The following is a 20,482-nucleotide window of genomic DNA, read 5'->3' on the forward strand; positions in this document are numbered from 1 at the left end:
TGTGACCTGATGGTAGAGAAAATCAGATAGTGCTTGCAAACCCCTTTACTCGGTGCCTGGAACAATAAATGATGGCCATTATACTTATGTAGACTCCTGAAAATAGTGGTTCCCAAACTTGAATGCACATTAGAATCTGCTGGGGAATTTTTAAATCCTCATACCCAGGCCTCACCTGGAGTAATACAATCAGAAGCCCTGGAGTGTAGGGCCCAGGCATGTCTTTTTTCAAGTTTCCCTGGGCTAAGTATTTTTAAAGTTCCTCGTGTTCTGCCAGCGTTGAAAACCCTTTGAAACACACTCCAATAGAAAATTCCTTATTCACATTTTTCAAAAGTGAAACATTGGCATTTCTGTTTTAATTTGTTCGGGAACATTTTTGTCCCTGCCATGGCTGACCCTCGGGGCACAGCTTTCCGTTCCAGGGCGCAGACCGTCTGGGTGCGTTAACTTCCACGCAGCTGTCAAGCAACACACAGCCTGCTCTTTGCCTCTCTGGACCAAGAAGACAACCGGCACACTCCTCTCTAAAGATAGAAACATCCACACGGTTCTTGCAGCTTGAGCGATATGAACCTGTCCCTCTCTTAAAGGGAAGACCAAGAGAGCCAGGGAGAGACCAAGGGAAAACATAAAAAAACGGCAAGAAGAGAAACAGTATCATCCTGTGACAGCTGCACATCATCTCGTTTCCCCAGGGCGCATTTTCACCAGATCTGGAAATGGAATAAACACACCCGCTGGCCAACAACTTCTCAGTTAACAAAAATAATAAATCACTTAGACCAGATAAATGGTAAGGTGCCCTCCAAATTGCTAGAAGTTTAACAATTGAAACAGTATATTAGTGGGTGAGATCTGATATATGCAAACATACCTCAAAGACCAAATACTTCTGGGAATGAGAGCAGGAAGACATGAGCGGAGTCTGGCTCCATTTGTCAGTACAAAAGCTGGGATGTGTATCAGTGATTCTCAGAGTGGTCCCTGGACCAGCATCATCCCGTCACCTCAGACTAGTTAGACCTGCAGCCCAGTTCAGACCTCCAGAATCCAGTGCTGTGGGTGGGGCTGGCCCTCTGTTCTCACAAGCCTTCCTGGAGATTCTGACACTCCCCCAGAAGCAAGGACCACTGCATCTGAGAACTGGCACGAGGTGTGGAGGCTGCGGGAAACTGGAAACTCTCCCTGTCTCAGCCCTCGGCCCGGCTGCCCTGTGAGAATCAGCAGACAAGAGGATATTTCAGTGAAAGCCCCATTTTAGCATTTGCAAATGAAATTCCCCAATTCAGAAACATCTAAACATTCTGCTGGCCCAACGCCAAGCTGTCAGTGGATCTCATATTTGCCAACCTCTGATTCTGTAAAGTTTTTCTCCCTAAAGCGCATCTCTCAGCAAAGCCTTTTTAAATCATCATCATTGTCATCAGGTTATCCCAGCCTGAAACAATTAAACATTTAAATCCTACAGCCAACTCCCAGACCTCTCGGCTCACTGGGCATCCTGCCCGTGATGATGGGATCCCATGTGAGTTTCCCACAGGGAGGGACCAAGTGGGCGGGAGGTCGCCCGTGACCCGTCCCCTTTGCAGCTGTACTGTCTTAAACCAAGAAGCTGCCTGTGGTTAATTCATGAGTCCTTTTTAGAATGACCTTGGGAGGTACAGGGATTCCAGGTGACTTAAAAAGTTTGAGTTTCTGAGTTTGCTGAGCAAAGGGTCAGACTCTGGAATATGGAGGTGCCCCAGAAGTCATGCCCCTCACTCCAGGATGCAGGACCCACTTGGCCTGGCAGCTCCTCCAATCAGAGCTGCACCTTGTCACTTGCAGAGCCTGCCATCACCGCTGGGCAGCCCCAGGCAAACCGGAAGCAGGTCAAACATTCCTCCAGTTGGCTTTAAATCCCACCTCTGTTTTCTAGACCTCACCTTTCCCTTTATTTTTTCTTTCCATTACTTTACATTTTTAAGTGACCTGGGAGGTATACCTAGCAAACATTCTCAACAGTCTACATAATAAGATAGGACAGGGAACAACTTCCCACCCCCAATTCTGATCACTCCCCAACCTCCATCCCCAAATTTCCTTTCTTAGAGGCTGGAACTCTTTACAGTTTCTTGTGGCCCGAGGTATTCCATGTGTATATTTTTAAATCCTCCCCTCTACCTCTTGACACCATTAAAAAAACAAACGGGAACATACTATACAGACCGTCGAACGTGGCTGTTTTTCACTTACTGTATGTCTTGGAGAATGTTAATGCCTGTGGAGCAATTCACTGTGTGGACAAATGATCATTTATTTAACCAGGTCCCTATTGCTAAGCCATTAGGGTGTTTTACTATTTTGCCACCACAGCAATAGTCCAGCAGATGATGTGTATCTGTTACATGTATCTCTGTGGCTCTGTGCGATTGTATTTATAGGGTAACGTTCCAGAAGTAGAAATCAGAGCTCCCAGAGTTTGTGAATTTTTAAATATTGATATATATTCCTGAATTATCCTCCAGAGAGACAGCCAGATTACGCCCCCACCCACAAGAGACGCGGGCATTCTTCCTCATCCTTTCTCCACTGCCGGTTACTGCATGTTTCCCGTTTTAGCAAGTTGATAGGGGGAGAGCTAAGTCTCATAATTTTATTTTGCTTACATTTTACTACTCATCAGGTTGCACATCTTTTCATTGGCTTAAAAGCCAACCCTCTGTCTTTTCTGTGGACCCTCTGCTCACGTTTCGTGTTGAGCCATCCCCTGCTGTGCTGGTGTTTATATAATGTCTTCATTTTCAAAATTGAGATATAATTCATACACCATAAAATTCACGCTTTTCGAGCGTACAGCGTAGTGCTTTCTAGTATATTCACAAGGTAGTGCGACCATCGCCACGACCTGATTCCAGAACATTTTCATCACCTCACAAAGAAGTTCCTTGAGCAGTTCATCTCTCGTTCTCCTCCCCAAGACCCTGGCAACCACTAATCTACTTTCTGTCTCTGTGGATTTGCCTATTCTGGACATTTTATATAAAGAGAATCATACAATATGTGGCTTTTTGTGTTTGGATTCTTTCACTTAGCATGATGTTTTCAGTGTTCACCCATGTTGTAGCAGGTAGCAGTACGTCATTGTTCTATATGGCTAAATAATACTCCACTGTATGGATATGCCACATTTTGTTTATCCAGTCGTCAGCTGATGGACATTTGAGTTGTATGCCAGTTTTTGCGTGAACATATGTTTTCATTCTCTTGGTTATGTACCTAGGAAGGGGAATTACTGGGTCATGTAGCAACTTGATGTCTAACTTTTTAAGGAACTGCAAAGCAGTTGCACCATTTTACATCCCAGCAGGAATGTATGGGGGTTCCGATTTCTCCACATTCTCCTCAACACTGGTCATTGCCTGTCTTTTTGATTATGGCCATCCTAGTGGGTGTGAAGTGGTAACATATTGTGGTTTCGATTGCCTTTCCCTAATGACTGATGATGTTGAGCATCTTTTTATGCGCTCATTGATCATTTGTATCTCTACTCTGCAGAATATAATGTCTTCTGTTTTTTTATACATTTATTTTATTTTATTTTATATTTGGCTGCGTTGAGTCTTCGTTGCTGCACGCGGGTTTTTCTCTGGTTCGGGGAGCGGGGGCTACTCTTCGTTGCAGTGCGTGGGCTTCTCATTGTGGTGGCTTCTCTTGTTGGGAGCACAGGCTCTAGGCATGTGGGCTTCAGTAGTTGCAGCACACGGGCTCAGTAGTTGTGGCTCACAGGCTCTAGAGCGCAGGCTCAGTAGTTGTGGCGCACAGGCTTAGTTGCTCCGCAGCATGTGGGATCTTCCTGGATCAGGGCTTGAACCCATGTCTCCTGCATTGGCAGGCGTGTTCTTAACCACTGCGCCACCAGGGAAGCCCTATAATGTCTTCTTGATTTGGCTCTTTTCCGCATCCTTCTCCTCTAGCCCCTTGTTTCATATGACTTTCTGGCTAGCTACTCTCAGTGCCCTGGGACCCCAAGCTAATAACTGTCACTTTTTAGCAGTGTTCTTTGTGGCCTGAATTCAACCTACCCCCACCTAGCATCTCCAAAGCTTACCCTTTGTATCCTAAGAGCTGAGGGCACTAATAGAATGTTATATGATTTTCCTGTTGGTTTTTTTTTCCTTTAAAAGGTGTTTAATATTGTAAATATATGAGATCAGTGTTCCTGCTGCTTTGCATCACTGCTACCCTTGGGGGTGGGAGCCACTCATCACATTGCTCCTGGAAATGTGAATCTCTAGTGCCTCTTTTGGGGAAGTAATCTGGCAGTGTCTCTTTTAGAAGTTAAATGCACATTAATTTGGGTGCAGCAATTCTACATCTGTACCTCTATTCCATAGAAATAAAGTACTATTTTAGGATTTTTGAATATGGAAGTTTTCCCCAATGTTGTTTATAATGGAAATGGAAAAGGAAAAATAAACGTTTGGAAACTATCAGAATGTTCATTAATTAGGCAATGGCATACATGTCTTTTGGTATATCCATATTAAGGAATATTTTGCAGCTATTGAAAAAAAGATAAGATAGATTTAGATATATTGATTGGGAGGGAGAACTATTGATGTCTTAGTCCATTTGGAATGCTCTAACAAAGATACCATAGACTGGGTGGCTTAAGCAATAACCATTTATTTCTCACTGTGCTAGAGGCTGAGAAGTCCAAAATCAGGGTGCCAGCAGATTCTTTGTCTGGTGAGGGACAGGTTCCTGGTTCACAGTCAGCCATCTTTTCACTGTGTCCTCACACGGTGGAGGAAGCAAAAGAGCTCTTTAGTGCCTCCATTCTAAAGGCACTAATCCCATTCATGAGGGCTCCACCCTCATGACCTAATTACCACCCAAAGCCCCCACCTCCTAATACCATCACAGTGGAGGTTAAGATTCAGCTTATGAACTTTGGGGTGGGGGGTGGGGGGCAGACACAAACATTCAATCCATAACAGTGATATATAAAAGCAATCAAAAACAATATCCAAATACCATATGCTAACACATATATATGGAATCTTAAAAAAAAGTTTCTGATGAACCTAGGGGCAGGACAGGAATAAAGACGCAGACGTAGAGAATGGACTTGACGACACAGGGAGGGGAAAGGGTAAGCTGGGATGAAATGAGAGGGTGGCATGGACATATATACACACCACCAAATGTAAAATAGATAGCTAGTGGGAAGCAGCCGCATAGCACAGGGAGGTCAGCTCGGTGCTTTGTGACCACCTAGAGGGGTGGGATAGGGAGGGTGGGAGGGAGATGCAAGAGGGAGGGGATATGGGGATATATGTATACGTATAGCTGATTCACTTTGTGATACCGCAGAAACTAACACACCATTATAAAGCAATTATACTCCAGTAAAGATGTTAAAAACAAAACAAAAAAAAAACCCCAAAATCTAACATAATCGTATTTTTATAAAAACCAACCAGGATATATGTACATGTGTCTGGGAGGCTTGTATGTATTTGTCTGAGCATGAACAAAGTTTGATAAGCCACCCCGGCTTGCAGATGTTCATTATACTACAGTGAGGGTAGAGGGTAGAGATAGGGAAAGGAAAGTGTTGAAAGATTAATCATATGGGAGGTAAACACATGTTAAATGTGTATTATTATCGAACTGAGAAAAAAATCAAACATCTGATGTGTCTTTGAGTGAAATATTTGCTCATGTTGGAGCAAAGCCTGGTTCTACGGGTAAATTATCTTTGTATGTTCCAGACTTTTACAGGCATATGAATGATAGGAAATGTGTGAGTAAAGAGGAGAGGAAAAATCCGTAAGTCACTGGTGTAGTCTTGCCCCACAGTGACTAACAGTCACTGCTGACTCTAGAGGATGCTTCCGGGAGAGCGTGGGGTGAGTTACCTTCTGCCCACATAATGTTTGAGCCCAGCATTTTCATCACCAAATGTTTAGGCACATTGTATCCAACTGACAGTTGAGAATTCTTCCCTCCTGCCCCCCAAACCCGTTCCTTTCTTTTATTTATGCTAGAATCTCTTGGAGAAGGTAACCTGGCTTTTTAATATTGAGATGGAGAGCATGAAATCTGATCATTCAGTGAAGTTTTGAAATCTAACATCTCCCTCCAAGCCATAAGCAGCTGCCACGTGAATCCTTATTTCAAGACCTTTAAAACAACAAATGCATTTACACAACACAGAAAGCCACAGTTGTTTGAAGTGTCATTTGACTCCTGCAGGCTGACCGCAAAAGGGTCATTTTTGCAAAACTTTTTGAGGTCTTCATCGGTCTTCCCTAGGGCCTGTTGTAATCCTTTGATATTCAACTACAGTTCTCTTTTGAAGAATTTAGTGTGTCATCATCTACTTTCCCTTCTATTTTTCCTTCTTCTCTGGCGAAGAACTACTTGAACTCTGCCGGATCCCCATCCAACAATAACCATGTGTGTGATCTTTATATGACTATGAACTCTTCCATCGTTTGCAAGATTTGCAATTTCCCTTTACAATTAGTGTGCATTGTATTTCCTCTTTATTTAGCTTTTATCCTGACTGACCACCATATTGACAGTGTCGCATAGGAAGGGACAGTGTCGCATAGGAAGGGATGTCTGAGTGGGGAATCGTAAGTGGACACTTCATTTGTGGATAAAATTATGATGACAGTTTCTGTTTTCCTCTTTAACCTTAAGAACTAGGAATGTTTAGATAATGAATTCTTAAAAGAAGTCCAAAATAAGTTTAGCCATTTTAAAATGAAAGTGGCAGGGAGGGGAAACATAGGGGTAAGGAATTAAGAGATACAAACTACTTTGTATAAAATATATAAACAAAAGCATGTATTGTACAGCACAAGGAAATATAGCCACTGTTTTGTAATAACTTTAAATGGAGTATAAGCTATAAAAATATTGAATCGTTATGTTGTATACCTGAAGCCAATATAATGTAAATCAACTATACTTCAATAAAAAATATACATAAAAGTTAAAAAGAACAACAACTCCACCTCTGCCACCGCCATTATTACTTGGGTTGCTATTTTTGCCGTTGTTTGAATTATGGCTGCTGAGCATCTGCTATGCCCCTGGCTCTTCTCCCTGCCTTACTGTGTTCCCTGACTTAAACCTACTATACGCCAAGCACTGCTGAGGGCACTGGGGATGCAGCTGTAATCAAAACACACCAAGTCTGTCCATTCAGGGCTTACATTCTGCTGGGGAGGAAACAAGTAAACGATGAATTAATGAGATCGTTTCAGAGACCAGTGAATGCTCTGCAAAATCCATGGAGTGAGTGGGGTGAGTGGGAGGGGTTACTTTAGAGAGGGTGGTCTAGGAAGGCCTGACCTGGGGCCTGAATGATGACGAGGTAGCCATGGAAGATCTTAGGGAAAGCGTTCCCAGGTGGAAAGGACAAGTAGTGTGAAGGGCCTCGGGTGGGACTACAATTGGTGAGCTGAGAGGTGAGAGGAAGCACACAGTAGGAGCTGAGGTTCTGGTGGGTGTGGTCTACCGTACAGTTTGTATTACTGAGTCCAAGTTTGTGCTGCACGACAGACCAGTAATTTGAGAGATGAGGCGTTGGGGCAAGGAATGGCGACTTTATTCGGAAAGCCAGTAGACCAAGAAGATGGTGGATTAGTGTCCCAAAGAACCATCGTCCCCGAGTTAGAATTCAGGCTGCTTTTATACTAAATGGGGGCGTGGCTGGTTGCTGCAAACTTCTTGGTGACAGAATCCTTGGTTCTTGCAGCTGTCCATGTAGGTCTGGTTATAATATTCCTATAAGCCTCCACCAAGACAAATGTTATTTTCTGTTCTGCAACTTTCTATCTCTATATGAATGGAAAAGTGTATACCTTTAAAGGTCAGAGCCCATCTGGAGATGGGCTCTCCTGTATATTTCAGGCTCTAGGCAACTTTTTTTTTTCTAGGCAGCATTTTTTTATACAAAGATGCAGAGCCAGCATGACTAAGCACAGGCAACAGAGCGCAAGGGTTAGAGCTAAAGGGAGAGATCCAATATGGAGTCAGGCTTGTTCTCCTCTGTTGTATTTGGACTTGATGTTAATGTGATGAGGCCCTCTTTGGATAGTTTTATGCAGATTAATGATATGATCTGATTTTTATTTAAAACAAATAAACAAAAATCATACACCGATGTTGCCCAGATATGAGAAAGCACAGGCTTTTATTCTCCCTTGTGCAGAGTTTCTTTTTTTCCTTGAAAATCCACTAATTCTGTTAACCAGACTTCGTTCCATTCATCTTTCCTCCTTTGCTCTTCTGTTCTTGCTTCTACTACAATACATTGTTAGGAATCTGAGCTTTGAAATCAGGCAAACATGTGTTTAAATCCTGACTCCACCACTTGTGAGCAGGATAGTGTTAGAAAAGTGACTTTATTCTCAGAGCCACAGTTTCCACACCTGTAAAATGGGAGTGCTGATGGTATCTAGCATAGATTTGCTATAATACATAAATAAAATTATCTTGTTACATACAGCATTTACTATAATGCCTGGCACCTGGGAAACATTCCATGAATATTAGCTATTGTGTTTACAGTTGTACCAAGTGAAAATTGTAGCTTTGGCACATGAAAAAAACAAAACAAAAGATAGCCCTTACTCAGAAGTTCTGAATAGTGTAACACAAACCTTGTGTGTGTATGTATGTGTGTGTCTTAAATATGTGATAGAAATCTGATGAAGCAGTTTGTTTTAACTAAGAATACTTGGTGCTTGGAAAAAGCATTCTTGAAACTTCTCTGGCCCAGGTTCGTAGATTTCTGAAGATAAATTAATTCATATAATTACTATTTTAAAAGTCTTTCCAGGGCACCCAAATTTAGAGGTTAATCCATTGGAATAATTCCTTTCCTTATGCTTCTATTTAGAAAATTAAATAATAATTGTAGTAATAATATATAAATATAACAAAACAACTAATAGTTATTAGATATCCACCACGTACCCGCCTATGTTAAGCACCATGTAGGAAGTATTTCATTTAATCCTCACTCTTTGAAGAAGACCCTTATTTTCTTGTCCATTTTATAAGAAAATTGAGGCATAGAGATATAAAGTAACTTGTCCAGGTCACATATTTAATATTTTAGAGGTTAAACCCAGGTCCCTCCGATCCACAATCTAAGTACTTAACAATTATGCTAAGACGCCGTTCATCTCCATCACATGTCTAGATAAAATGGCTTTCTTAGGGCTTCCCTGGTGGCGCAGTGGTTAGGAATCCGCCTGCCAATGCAGGGGACGTGGGTTTGAGCCCTGGTCCGGGAAGATCCCACATGCCGTGGAGCAACTAAGCCCGTGTGCCGCAACTACTGAGCCTGCACTCTAGAGCCCACGAGCCACAACTACTGAGCCTGCATGCTTCAACTACTGAAGCCCACATGCCTAGAGCCTGTGCTCTGCAATGAGAGAGGCCACCACAGTGAGAAGCCTGTGCACCGCAGAGAGGAGTGGCCCCTGCTCACCACAGCTAGAGAAAGCCCGCGTGCAGCAGCGAAGCCCCAACGCAGCCAAAAAATAATTAAAAAAAAAAAAGACTTTCTTAAAACACACACACACACACTACAAAATATATTTTCTGCATTAAGGAGATCAAAATTTTCAACTCTCCTAAATATTTGGGAGCTACCATTTACATTCTTACTTGATTTCTTTTTATCTTCCTTAAACTCTTACACATTTTTTTCATGGAAAGTAAAACCTCTTTGGTATGTCATCTGTTTGTCTGCTTTATGAGAAAACTTTTTATTGAAACCAGATTCCAGATGGGCTTCTCCCAAGCTTTTTCATAGGAACAGAAAGCTTAGTTCCAGTCATCTAGAAGGAACTTTTTATTCTTTCCATAATAATGTGAGGAAGGCTTGTGAATTATCCCCATCTTTGCAAGAATATAAAACCTGGAACTCCAATGGGTTTTCTTCCTACTCATTCACACAGATTGTGTGTGTGTGTGTGTGTGTGTGTGTGTGTGTAAGTTAATGTTTCAGAACATAATTTATTTGTTTTTAATGCTTATCTAAGGTCTCAAATGACTGTAATCTCCTTGCCCACGTGGATTTTTTTCCTTCACTTTTACTGAGAAAACAAAGTGTTGGCGGGTATTTTTTTGTTTCTATCCAGCTTCTTAGAGCTCACTTTCTCCCATTTCATTTTCTTTCCCCTCCTCCATCCCATATTAAATGCCTCCTAGACATATTTGAAGAGCCCGGAGACCACTTCTCAAGGAGAGGATTGATTGCTATTAATTAACAGGTGAAATTCTCTCCAAGTCACTGAGTATGTACTTAATTTGAACTGGCATAAGTGAAAAAAAAAAACTTGCTGGCTATGGCTATGTAATTGTAAACCAGCTTCAGGGACAGCTGGATTCAGGTGTCCAAATGTTCCCATGGATCTCTTGGCTCTGCTTTTCATCTATGTTAGTTCTCAGGCAAGCACTCTGAAAGGTGACAGCCAAGGCCACCAGCTCCAGTTGTACCTCCTACTGGTTTGCCAACCCAAGCACAAAGATTTGTAACTCTGTTCTAGTAGGCTCAGCAAAAGTCGCAAGACTGATTTTTGTTAGTGTAGCTTAGGTCATGTGCCCACCTAGGAGGTGAGCATTTTAGCAAGGGAAATAGAAGCTGCAGATGATGGACTTGGATATACACTCACCCAAGTTTGGGGGGCAGAGCTTCATGGAAATGGGTTGCCCCATCTAAGAGGTCCTAGTTCTTACAAGTTATCAAAAGTACTTTACCCATCCTCTGATATCAAGAGCTATGGCTTGTATCTGCTGTAACTCTTCATGCACTGAGGTCTAGTTTAGATACCTGGATGTAAGGAATGGATCCTTTGTTGAAGCAGTATACTGGCACTTTTTGGGAAGTCTGTCCATGGGAAGATTTTTTTCAAAGACTTTTTCTCTGACTGTGACACTCTTACTTACCACTACCTCCTTGTTTTCCCGCCAGAGAGTAGGGAAGACTAGAGGAGATCAGTTGATGTTCTTGGCGTTTTGAAAAGCCCTTCCTTGTTTTGAATCTTCGTCTCCTCCTTTTTTGTCAACTGCTTCCCCTTCTCCTGGCATGGAGCATCCCCACAATTCATTTATATTCACTCTGACAGTTCAACTGCCTGAGCTGCTTATTTGGCATCTTGACACATCCATCCATCACTTCTTTATTCCCACTCTCTCCCTCCCTCTTCCCTTCTGAGTATAATAGTTACCACAATTACGAATTCCAGGACCACAAGAAAAATGGTTAAGAAGAGCCAAAGGATATATCCAATGTTCATAAAGTGTCTGAGTTTATGAGGAGCCCCTAGTGCTTGTCACTGGTCTTCAGTACCATTTCTTCTCTGCTCCTCAAAGCTTAAAGAGGAGACCACCACTCTGCCCAGGAATCCAGAGCCCTCTCTCCATCTCTCCCTCCCTCTCTGTCTCCTTTACTGTTTGTTCTTGACTCTAGACACTGTGAGATACTAGAGTTTGGCAAAAATAATTGCTAATGGATGTGTGTATTTCTCACTACCTATGAGCAATATGAGATGAGCTAAATAAACCTCGGTTCTCTTCTTTCTCTTTCTATCATCCTGCAAACAGATATTAAGAAGTGGTTGACTACAAACTACACATTCACAGTATCTGTCAGTTACTAAGCAGCTACTACAGAAAAGGCAGGATTCTTGATCCTTTGCATGAGTTTTCTCCTTTAAACATCAGAACAACCCTGCAAGGGAGCTTCTATTTTTCCCATTTTACAAATGAGAAAATTCAAAGAGTTTTAGTGACTTGCCCAAGGTCACACAGCTTATCGGTAGAGAATCTTGATCTTTAGCTGTGATTTCCAATTTTGTAGTGTATCTTTTTTCCTTAATATTGCACTGCTTTAGGAAAGGGCCCTTGAAAAGGATGCAGTTCAGTTAGGTCGATGCAGAGTTCAAAACAGAAACAGGTGGATTCTGGAAACAGCACCCCTCCCTGGAGGGGGCAGAACCTGCACTCACAGTCTTGCACAGGTAACGCTACACTCTGCCTCCATGCGGCCCAAGGTCTAATCCACTTTCCTGTGTAGACATCTGAACTTCCAGGCTTCACAGTGGAAACTTTCTAGAATATAAGATAGAGAGAGCATGAACTTTGGAGTCAGATTTCTGCCCATAACCAGATTCTGCTTGTTGGCCAGCTGTGGGTAGGTGGATCAGCCTCTCTGGCTGTCCATTTTCTCACTCATGAATAATGACAATAACTAACGTTCATAACATTTATTGAGCATTTACTGTATTCCAGGCACTGTTTGATGTGCTTTAAAAATATTAACTCATGGAATCTTCATGACAAAATTATGGGTGTAGGTTCTACTATTTGCCTCATTTTACCAGAAAATTGAGGCACAGAAAAGTTAAGTAACTCAGATTCAAATTGACAGTCTGGCTCAGTGGTTCTCGAATGTGAGTTTTGCCCCCAGGGGACATCTGGCAACTTCTGGAGACATTTCTGGTTGTCACCGCTAGGGGGTGCTATGGGCATCTGGTGGGTAGAGGCCAGGGATGCTGCCGTACACCCTGCAAGGCACAAGGTGGACCCTGGAACAAAGAATGATACGGCCCCAAACGGCAATAAGTCCCGAGGCTGGGAAACTTGTTCTCCTAACCCCATAACTGCTGTCCTGCCTCCCAGGTGAAATCATGATAATTAGCTTCTCACAGGATTCCCGCGGAGATAAAGAAGATAATTAATGTGTCACTAACACAGCACCTGGTGCGTGCTTTCCAGTAACTTGGCTTTCCTCTTCCGTAATCTTCCATTCCTCTCTCCAGAGAAAAGCAGGGTCAGAAGACACCCCGATAGCTGACTTCTGCTCCGCAGAGGGACCCAGGTACAGCAGAGTCCCAGACTGCATCACAGCCTCTGTGTAGGAGACGTTGGGAGTCCATTAGCAATCCTTGAATTTCCTCGCTGGGCTGAATGACCCCTGTTTATGTTTGTGTTTACAGTTGATTTGGAAACAAGTGTCCAGGAGGATAATGTGGCCACTTCTTCCCCCAAGACAATGGAGATAAGCGCTGTTGCGGATGCCAACGGGAAGAATCTTGGGAAGGAGGCCAAACCCCAGACACCAGCTGCTAAATCTCGTTTTTTCTTGACACTCTCTCGGCCTGTACCAGGACGTACCGGAGACCAAGCTACGGATTCATCCACTGGACCAGTGAAGCTTGATGTCAGCTCCGATAAAGCTCTAGGGAACAAAGACCCGAGTGAGCCCATGGCACTTCCGGTGGCAGCTGCACTGGGTTGCGACCCAGATAAAACCCCCGTGCAGACCCCGGCCCAAGCCGAGGGGCCCTCTGCCACTTGGGGACCAGAGTCTCGGCTATCTGAGGCCGGAGGGGCAGCCCCCTCCAAGCCCAAGGACTCCAGCTTCTTTGACAGACTCTTCAAACTGGACAAGGGACGGGACAAGGCCCTCGTGGACCGCCAACAGGAGGCCAAGCGTGCAGAGCATCACCACCCCACCACCGAAACTCCTGGATTCTCCACGCAGTCGGACGATGTCCCTGCAGAGAGGGTAAGACAATCCGTTTTGTTCTTAATGCAGGCTTGGGGGGCACTTGTGGGGCAAGACGATTGCACGTGTGTTGCCGTGCCATCACGGAGGGGTCCTGACAAGGTATCAAGCCGTGGATCCCTCTAGAACCAACAGCACATTGCAGCGCGGTGCTCGCCAGTGTTTCTGCGGGGCAGAAACATCTGTTGGAAGAACAACAACAGCTGTGGCATCTGTTTCACGTAAAAGAAAAGAGGAGGTGAGTCACATACAGATGAATCTGTTCTTCCATTTATCAAAGGCAGAGGTGGACAGGTTGCATTTATGATCAAATGGAGTCTGGAGGGAAAAACATTAGCAGAATAAAAACGGTTCCTAAAAGACTTAAATACCTGCCCATCTCAGTAGCTGGTTTCATATACAGAATGTTTATGGGCTTTTGTTGGAATGCATTTCACTTCTTACGTTTAATAGCTTGGACTGATCTTTAACTATCTTTTGCACTAAAGTGTGTGTTTAAAGAAAGAGCTTTTACAGCTCTGGGCAGACTCTTTTATGTACAAATTATTTTTCAACACGCCAGAGTAATACCTTTGTAAAAAACGAGATTTTTTTTTTTTTTAAGGAGGCATCTGAACCGGTTGCTTTCTTTCCTGCGCAAAGAAAGGCAAGTCCTTTTGATCTTAAAAAGAGCGTTTGATTTTAACCTTGAGAGTTTGTTTGTATTGGGGACGGAGAAAAGAACTCCTTGAATGAAGAAGGAAATAAAAGTAGATACATTGTATTTTAAGGCACTTATTCGCTTAGTGAATGGATTTAAACAACAGTATTTTTCAAAATTTGGGAGCATAGTGCCTCTACTTGAGCTTAGACCCAGGAAAAAATTAAATGGGCTGTTTTTTATTACATGGTCGTGTATCGTGGCTGTCAATATATTTGTCTTAATGACAACCAGCTTCCCTGCCAAGTTGCTAATGATAACACTGGCTGTCATTTATTTAGCCTTTACAGTGTGCCAGGCTCTGTTCTAAGCACTGTCCAGATATTACTTTCCTTCAGGAAAATGAGTATCACATTAATCTGAGGTTTTAATGTATCCAGGACGGTGTCAAAAATTATACTGTAAATATTAGACACCAACTGAAAATTCTGGACTGTTAGAATTGAGGAACAGATGATAAGGCTCGTATGTTTAGGCTCATGCTATCAGCATTCTTGTCATTTCTGTAAATTTTTACTCTAAGAACTGATTCTTATATTTTCTTTCAAAAGTTAGAAAAATTGCCCTTTAAACGCCCACTTCCCCAAATGCAGCAGTTCAGGAGCCAATTGAATAGCTTTCTGTTTAATTCCAAGTGAGTCTTCAAATGTATGCTGGCATCAAATCTTTACTGAGGGTGACACTGCCAGGTACAGGTGAAGCACGGCCACAGTGGTGGACAGGACAGGGTCCCAGTGCTCAGGGAGTTTTTGGTCTAGAGAGAGAAGAGGTACAAAAACCTCACAGTTACAATGCAAGGTGCCCAGTGCTCTGGTGGGGAAGGCCAAGTGTTGGAGAGGATGTCCAGACACAAGGAGAATTAGCCTACCTGGCCCAGGGAACCTTCCATCAAATGTATAAACCTGGAGCCCGAAAGATCCTTGTCTTGGGGCTATAAACTGGTCATCAATATTCATGAATATTTGAGAAGCTATTTACTACTTTACTTTGAGTGGGGAAACTCTTGTTGCCTTCTTGTTATTGGTCATGGGCTACTAAGGCCATTCTGAGTTTTTGAATAGTCACGTTTCATTTTCATGGGCATCCAAAGCCAGCTCATTGCTGGAGTTAGGAAAAGACTGAGTTATTTATGGAAAGAGAATGAAGGACTGAGCTTTACCCGTCTTGGGATAGGTGTCTGTGATGCATCCAAATCCCTGTCCTAATGAAGTAAACCCGTTCAGCCTCTGATAACTGACCCTTGAAAGTATTTAACCTTAAACACTTAATGTGATCAATCCATTCCTATCCTAAGAAGAGCGCAGAAAGTTTGAGAATTAGGCTTTATCAACTCAGTTTTTTTTTTTAATTGAATGCTCTGGGACAGCACCTCAACTGGAGTGGAATGAGTTCCAGAATGAGATTAGATTCAGAAGATGGGGTCTGTGTTGGGAACATGGCAGGTATTTAATATAGTCAAGCCTGTGGGCGATATTTTGAAGTTATAGTAACCTCTCAGAAAATCTAAAAATTGTCACTTACCTTCCTTTTGGAATAAGTGAATTTGTTTCCCTAGATTCACCCATGAAGTTTGCATCTGTGTTTGTTCCACTACAAATTTCCATTTTTGGTTGGTTGTATCATTGGAATTTGAAATGTGGAGCGCTCACTCTGCCCTACGTGCTTATAAAACATGGAAAAGTTATGAAATAGCCACTCATTTCTCCTCCAGTCTGTAAACTTGTGGATATTCAAATACATATATCTGTAAAGGTTTTTAACAACAATAGCCTTCTGATTGTTAAGATTTCTGTTCTGATCCCTGGCTGCACAGTCTGTATTTTGGGGAAAAATCAATTGTCCTGGAAGTGTAATGAAAGAGTCTAGCCCTCAGAAAGTAACAGGAATAAAACTTCTCAATCAATGGCTTTCTTGGTGGGAGTAGCACATTATGCATAAGTGGCCGTCAATGTATCGATTGAGAATTCTTAGGGTAAATTATGCCTTGGGCTCAGCAGTGTCAGCTGTCTCTCCTCTCCCACCCACTCAGTCCTCCCCCCACCACCACCCGGTTTCACTGTGTGTCTCTTACTGGATTGGAATTCCAACCACAAACCCACAGAGCAGTGAATTGGGAGAAAGATGCCACCATTTCATTCTGGGGGAAACACACAAATCTTCTGTGTTTTCAGAACGACAATCTTATTTTTGTGCCTTATAAAACTACATTCAGAGCATAGCATAATTAAAACAAGGCCAGAATTCATGAACAAATGAAGCATTTACTACATAGGCCAAAGAAAAGATAAATTATATGCCTGAAAGGTTTCACTGAGCTGTGATTCACACAAACCAATGTGTTGGCAGGGATGAGGTGGGTTTTTTGTAATTTTTCTCTCACCCCAACAATTGAACCAGAATTATAAATACGCATTTAACAGATTCAGCCCTCTCAAAATTGATCTCATCATGAAAACTTGATCTTTAGTGGGTTAAAAAAAAAAAAAGCAACACTAAATTTCTGTTGTCACTGGTTAATTCCAGAAGTGTCTTTATGTTGGGGGTACGGGTGCTTTAAGTGTTGCCAAGCACAGATTCAGGAGATTTAAACAAGAATATCCCTTTTCTTTTAAAAGTTTAATTAAATTCTGTGTTATTTAAACACCAACCTTGTGCAAGGCACTTAAAAGATAAATTATGGTCCTAGACCTTCAAAGATCATGTGATCTAGTAAGAGACACACTATTTTTTTTTAAAATCATATGGTATTTGTCTGTTTTCAATTCACTCTTTTTTTTAATTAATTAATTAATTTGTTTATTTTATTTTGGGCTGTGTTGGGTCTTAGTTGCTGCGCGCGGGCCTTCTCTAGTTGCAGCAAGCGGGGGCTACTCTTCGTTGCAGTGCGCGGCCTTCTCATTGTGGTGGCTTCTCTTGTTGTGGAGCATGGGCTCTAGGCGCGTGGGCTTCAGTAGTTGTGGCTCTCGGGCCCAGTAGTTGTGGCTCGTGGGCTCTAGTGCTCAGGCTCAGTAGTTGTGGCGCACGGGCTTAGTTGCTCCGCGGCATGTGGGATCTTCCCGGACCAGGGCTCGAACCCGTGTCCCCTGCATCGGCAAGCGGATTCTTAACCACTATGCCACCAGGGAGGTCCCGAGACACACATTTTTAAGGGAGTTTGTGATAAGTGCATTGATCCTGAAATTCATTCAGGCTACTGATTTTTAGAGAAGTACTCAGTGTTTTGCTTCCTCCTCTTCTTTTCTCTCTTGAACACATGCCATTCAGGCTTTGTCCTCCATAAAACCTGCTCTTGTCAAAGCTGCCACGATGTCACACCTCCCCCCACCCCTCACCTCAGCTGCCAAACTGAGTACATCTCCATCCTTATCCGACCCTACTTGCGGGTCACATCTGACACAGCCCACCATCCCTTCCTTCTTGAAGCAGCATCCTCACTTGGTTTGCAGGCTCCCCACCTCCCTGGCTGCTCTTCCTTAATCTCTCGTGCTGAGTCTTACCCTCTAAACATTGGAGTCCCCATCGTTCAGTTCTTGGATGTCTTCGTCTTTAACTACACTTCCTTCCTTGGAGATCTCCCCCAGTCCCAAGGGTTAAATATAGCCATCTGCTGACAAGTCCCAGATTGATGTCTCTAGCCTAGATCTACCCCTGAAGTCCAGACCTGAGTATCTAGCTGCCTCTGGTACCTGTCTACTTGGATTTCTACACCGCTGTTTGAATGTTTGCTGGACATCTGGACCTCGATAGGTCCAAAACTGAACTCTTCATTCACACTCAACACCACCACCACCGACAACATAACCACGTGTTTAATCCACAGGCTTCTCATCTCAGTTACTGGCAGCTCCATCCTACCACTGCTCTTCAGGGGTAGAACTGGAATGAAAGAACCAAGATCTCTACAGTCCTTTTCTACATGGTATAAAGTAGTGAATTAGAACATAAGCATTGAAGTCAAGTAGCCTAGGTTTCAACTCTGTGTCTGTCACCTACTGGCTGTGTGACCTTGGGCAAGTTACTTAACCACTCTGAGCCTCAGTTTCTTCATCTGTAAAATGGGGATAATAATAATATCAAGCACATTTTCACATTATTCACACTTGTGAAAATTAAATAAGTCATGTAAAGTACTTAACACAGAGCTATTGCATTTTGAGAAATATTATCAGTATCACGGTTTTTCTCCCTCTTACTTCACATTTTAGCCTTCAACCAAAACCTGCAGAGATAGCACAATTGAATCTAATTTGAAAGCTACATAACCAAAAGCATACGTCCTAATTTGGGTTAAAAAAAGATGCCTGAGTTGTAAAATTATTTTTAGAAATAATAGAATTTATTCTACACCCATACCCGCAAGCCCCATACCCACAAGCCCCATTTTCTTTGTCTGACATTCAAGGGTCTCTACAAGCTTTCCTTTGTCTGTTTGTCTAACTGTATTTTCCCCTATTCCCCTAAATTTATCTGGTCAAAATGGCCAACATATGACCTGTGCAGATGCCATCTGCTCCCCAGGATTTTCTCTACCTGTATCTCCTTCTCTCTCTGTTTATCAGAAATCTACTTCACCTTCAAGTGCCAAGTTCTCCATGAAGCTGACCAGATGTCCCCACTCCTGGCTGGTTTCTGATGACACGAATCCCTCTAGTGTTTCTTTTCTTTTTTTTTGGTATTCTATATGTTAAGTGAAATTCTGTGATAAAATCACTTCGAAGGAATCATCTCACTGAAACATCAAAACTTACAAGGGAATTTTTGTATCTTTACCGTTTTACAGATGAAGAAATCAAAGCTTTAGAGAAATCAAGTCACTCACTCCAAGTTACACAGCTGAAAAAGAATACGTGTCCGTCTCCAAAGCCCATACTTCTCATGCTCAATATTGTGTTTTTACCAATTATTTGAAACTGCAATAACGTTGCAGCTATGAGAAATTAAATGATGATGTGAGGAAGTGCTTTTAAAAATTTTAGTACATGCAATATTGGAAATATCAAGTTAATCTCAAATCAAAAGGAAAAAAAAATCCCCTCATTCCAGCATTTGAAGGCCAAGTGAATTACAAGGTGTGTTTTTTATTTCATCCTGTTTACCTCTGGCCAGAAGGCCATGACATTTCAACAGGTAGAGAGAACTATCCACCCAAAAGTGTTTGTCAGTAAAGAGGGAAAGCCTGTCTTAAATTATACAGGTTATGGAGTAAGCAAGGTTTTCAGCTATAATGCTATAATTTTTATGAACTTTATAAATTAGCACTAAGAAACATTTGATGTGAAACATTTACTGTAGCAGAGGTGCAAGTGTTAGGAGCCTGATTGACACAGGAATGAGTTCAGATTTTACCACTTACTAGCCGTGTGGTAGAGTCAAATAATAACAATTGCCCCAGTTTTTAATAATTGGTTATTCCTCGGCTGTGTAGTAAGCATTTGTCACACCTTAATGGCTTTGATTCTTATAACAACACAACAAGGTAGATATTTTTATTGCCATTTAACAAATGAGGAAGCCAGGGCTCAGAGAAGTTAAGTTACTGGCTCAATGCCACACAGCTAAATTAGTGGCAGAACTGGAATCAAGATCTGGCAGTGACCAAAGCCTATTACACTCACTCATTTCAAAACCTTGTGTTTTCATTCACAAGAGGAAGATACTGCCTGCCCTATACGCTATTGCAAGGACAGAGATGACATGGGCAGTCGGTAATAATAATGCTAAATGAAATAGTATATTTTCTAAATTGTCAGAAACTTAGAAATAAAGAATAATGAAATAGAGCAAGTGGTCTTCCAGTATGATGGAGTTTGGATAGTATATCATCTATGGTACCTTTGGTTGCAAGTAAAGAAAAAAAAAAACTCAATCAGTAGTGGCTTCGTTAATGAAAGGAAATGTACTATTTCTTGTACATAATAAGAATTCGAGAAGTGGGTTGTTTAGTCTGGTTCAGCATCTTCACAGTCCCAGAATGCATCAGTCTTTAGTGCCCTCTGTGTATTGGCTTGGTTCACAGGCTTGATCCCTTGTGGTTTTTCTTTTTCTTTCTTTCTTTTTTTTATGGTATAGTTGATGTACAATATTATATAACTTTTGGGTGTACAAGATAGTGATTCACAATTTTTAAAGGTTATACTCCATTTATAGTTATTGTAAAATATCGGCTTTGTGGTTTTAAGAAGGTTGCCCTA

The 20,482-nt window shown here is 42.2% G+C and overlaps 1 protein-coding gene across 1 annotated transcript in view; it reads left to right on the forward strand.

Annotated features, from left to right (window-relative positions):
* BCAS1 (breast carcinoma amplified sequence 1) overlaps nt 1-20,482 on the forward strand; it is a 98,088-nt gene that overhangs the window by 14,964 nt on the left and 62,642 nt on the right. Inside the window, exon 3 of the mRNA XM_032607123.1 lies at nt 13,020-13,591. Coding sequence (XP_032463014.1) covers nt 13,020-13,591 — 572 coding nt within the window. The remainder of the gene's footprint in view (nt 1-13,019; nt 13,592-20,482) is intronic.

Source organism: Phocoena sinus, chromosome 15, assembly GCF_008692025.1.
Source record: "Phocoena sinus isolate mPhoSin1 chromosome 15, mPhoSin1.pri, whole genome shotgun sequence".
Classification (NCBI taxonomy): Eukaryota; Metazoa; Chordata; class Mammalia; order Artiodactyla; family Phocoenidae; genus Phocoena; species Phocoena sinus.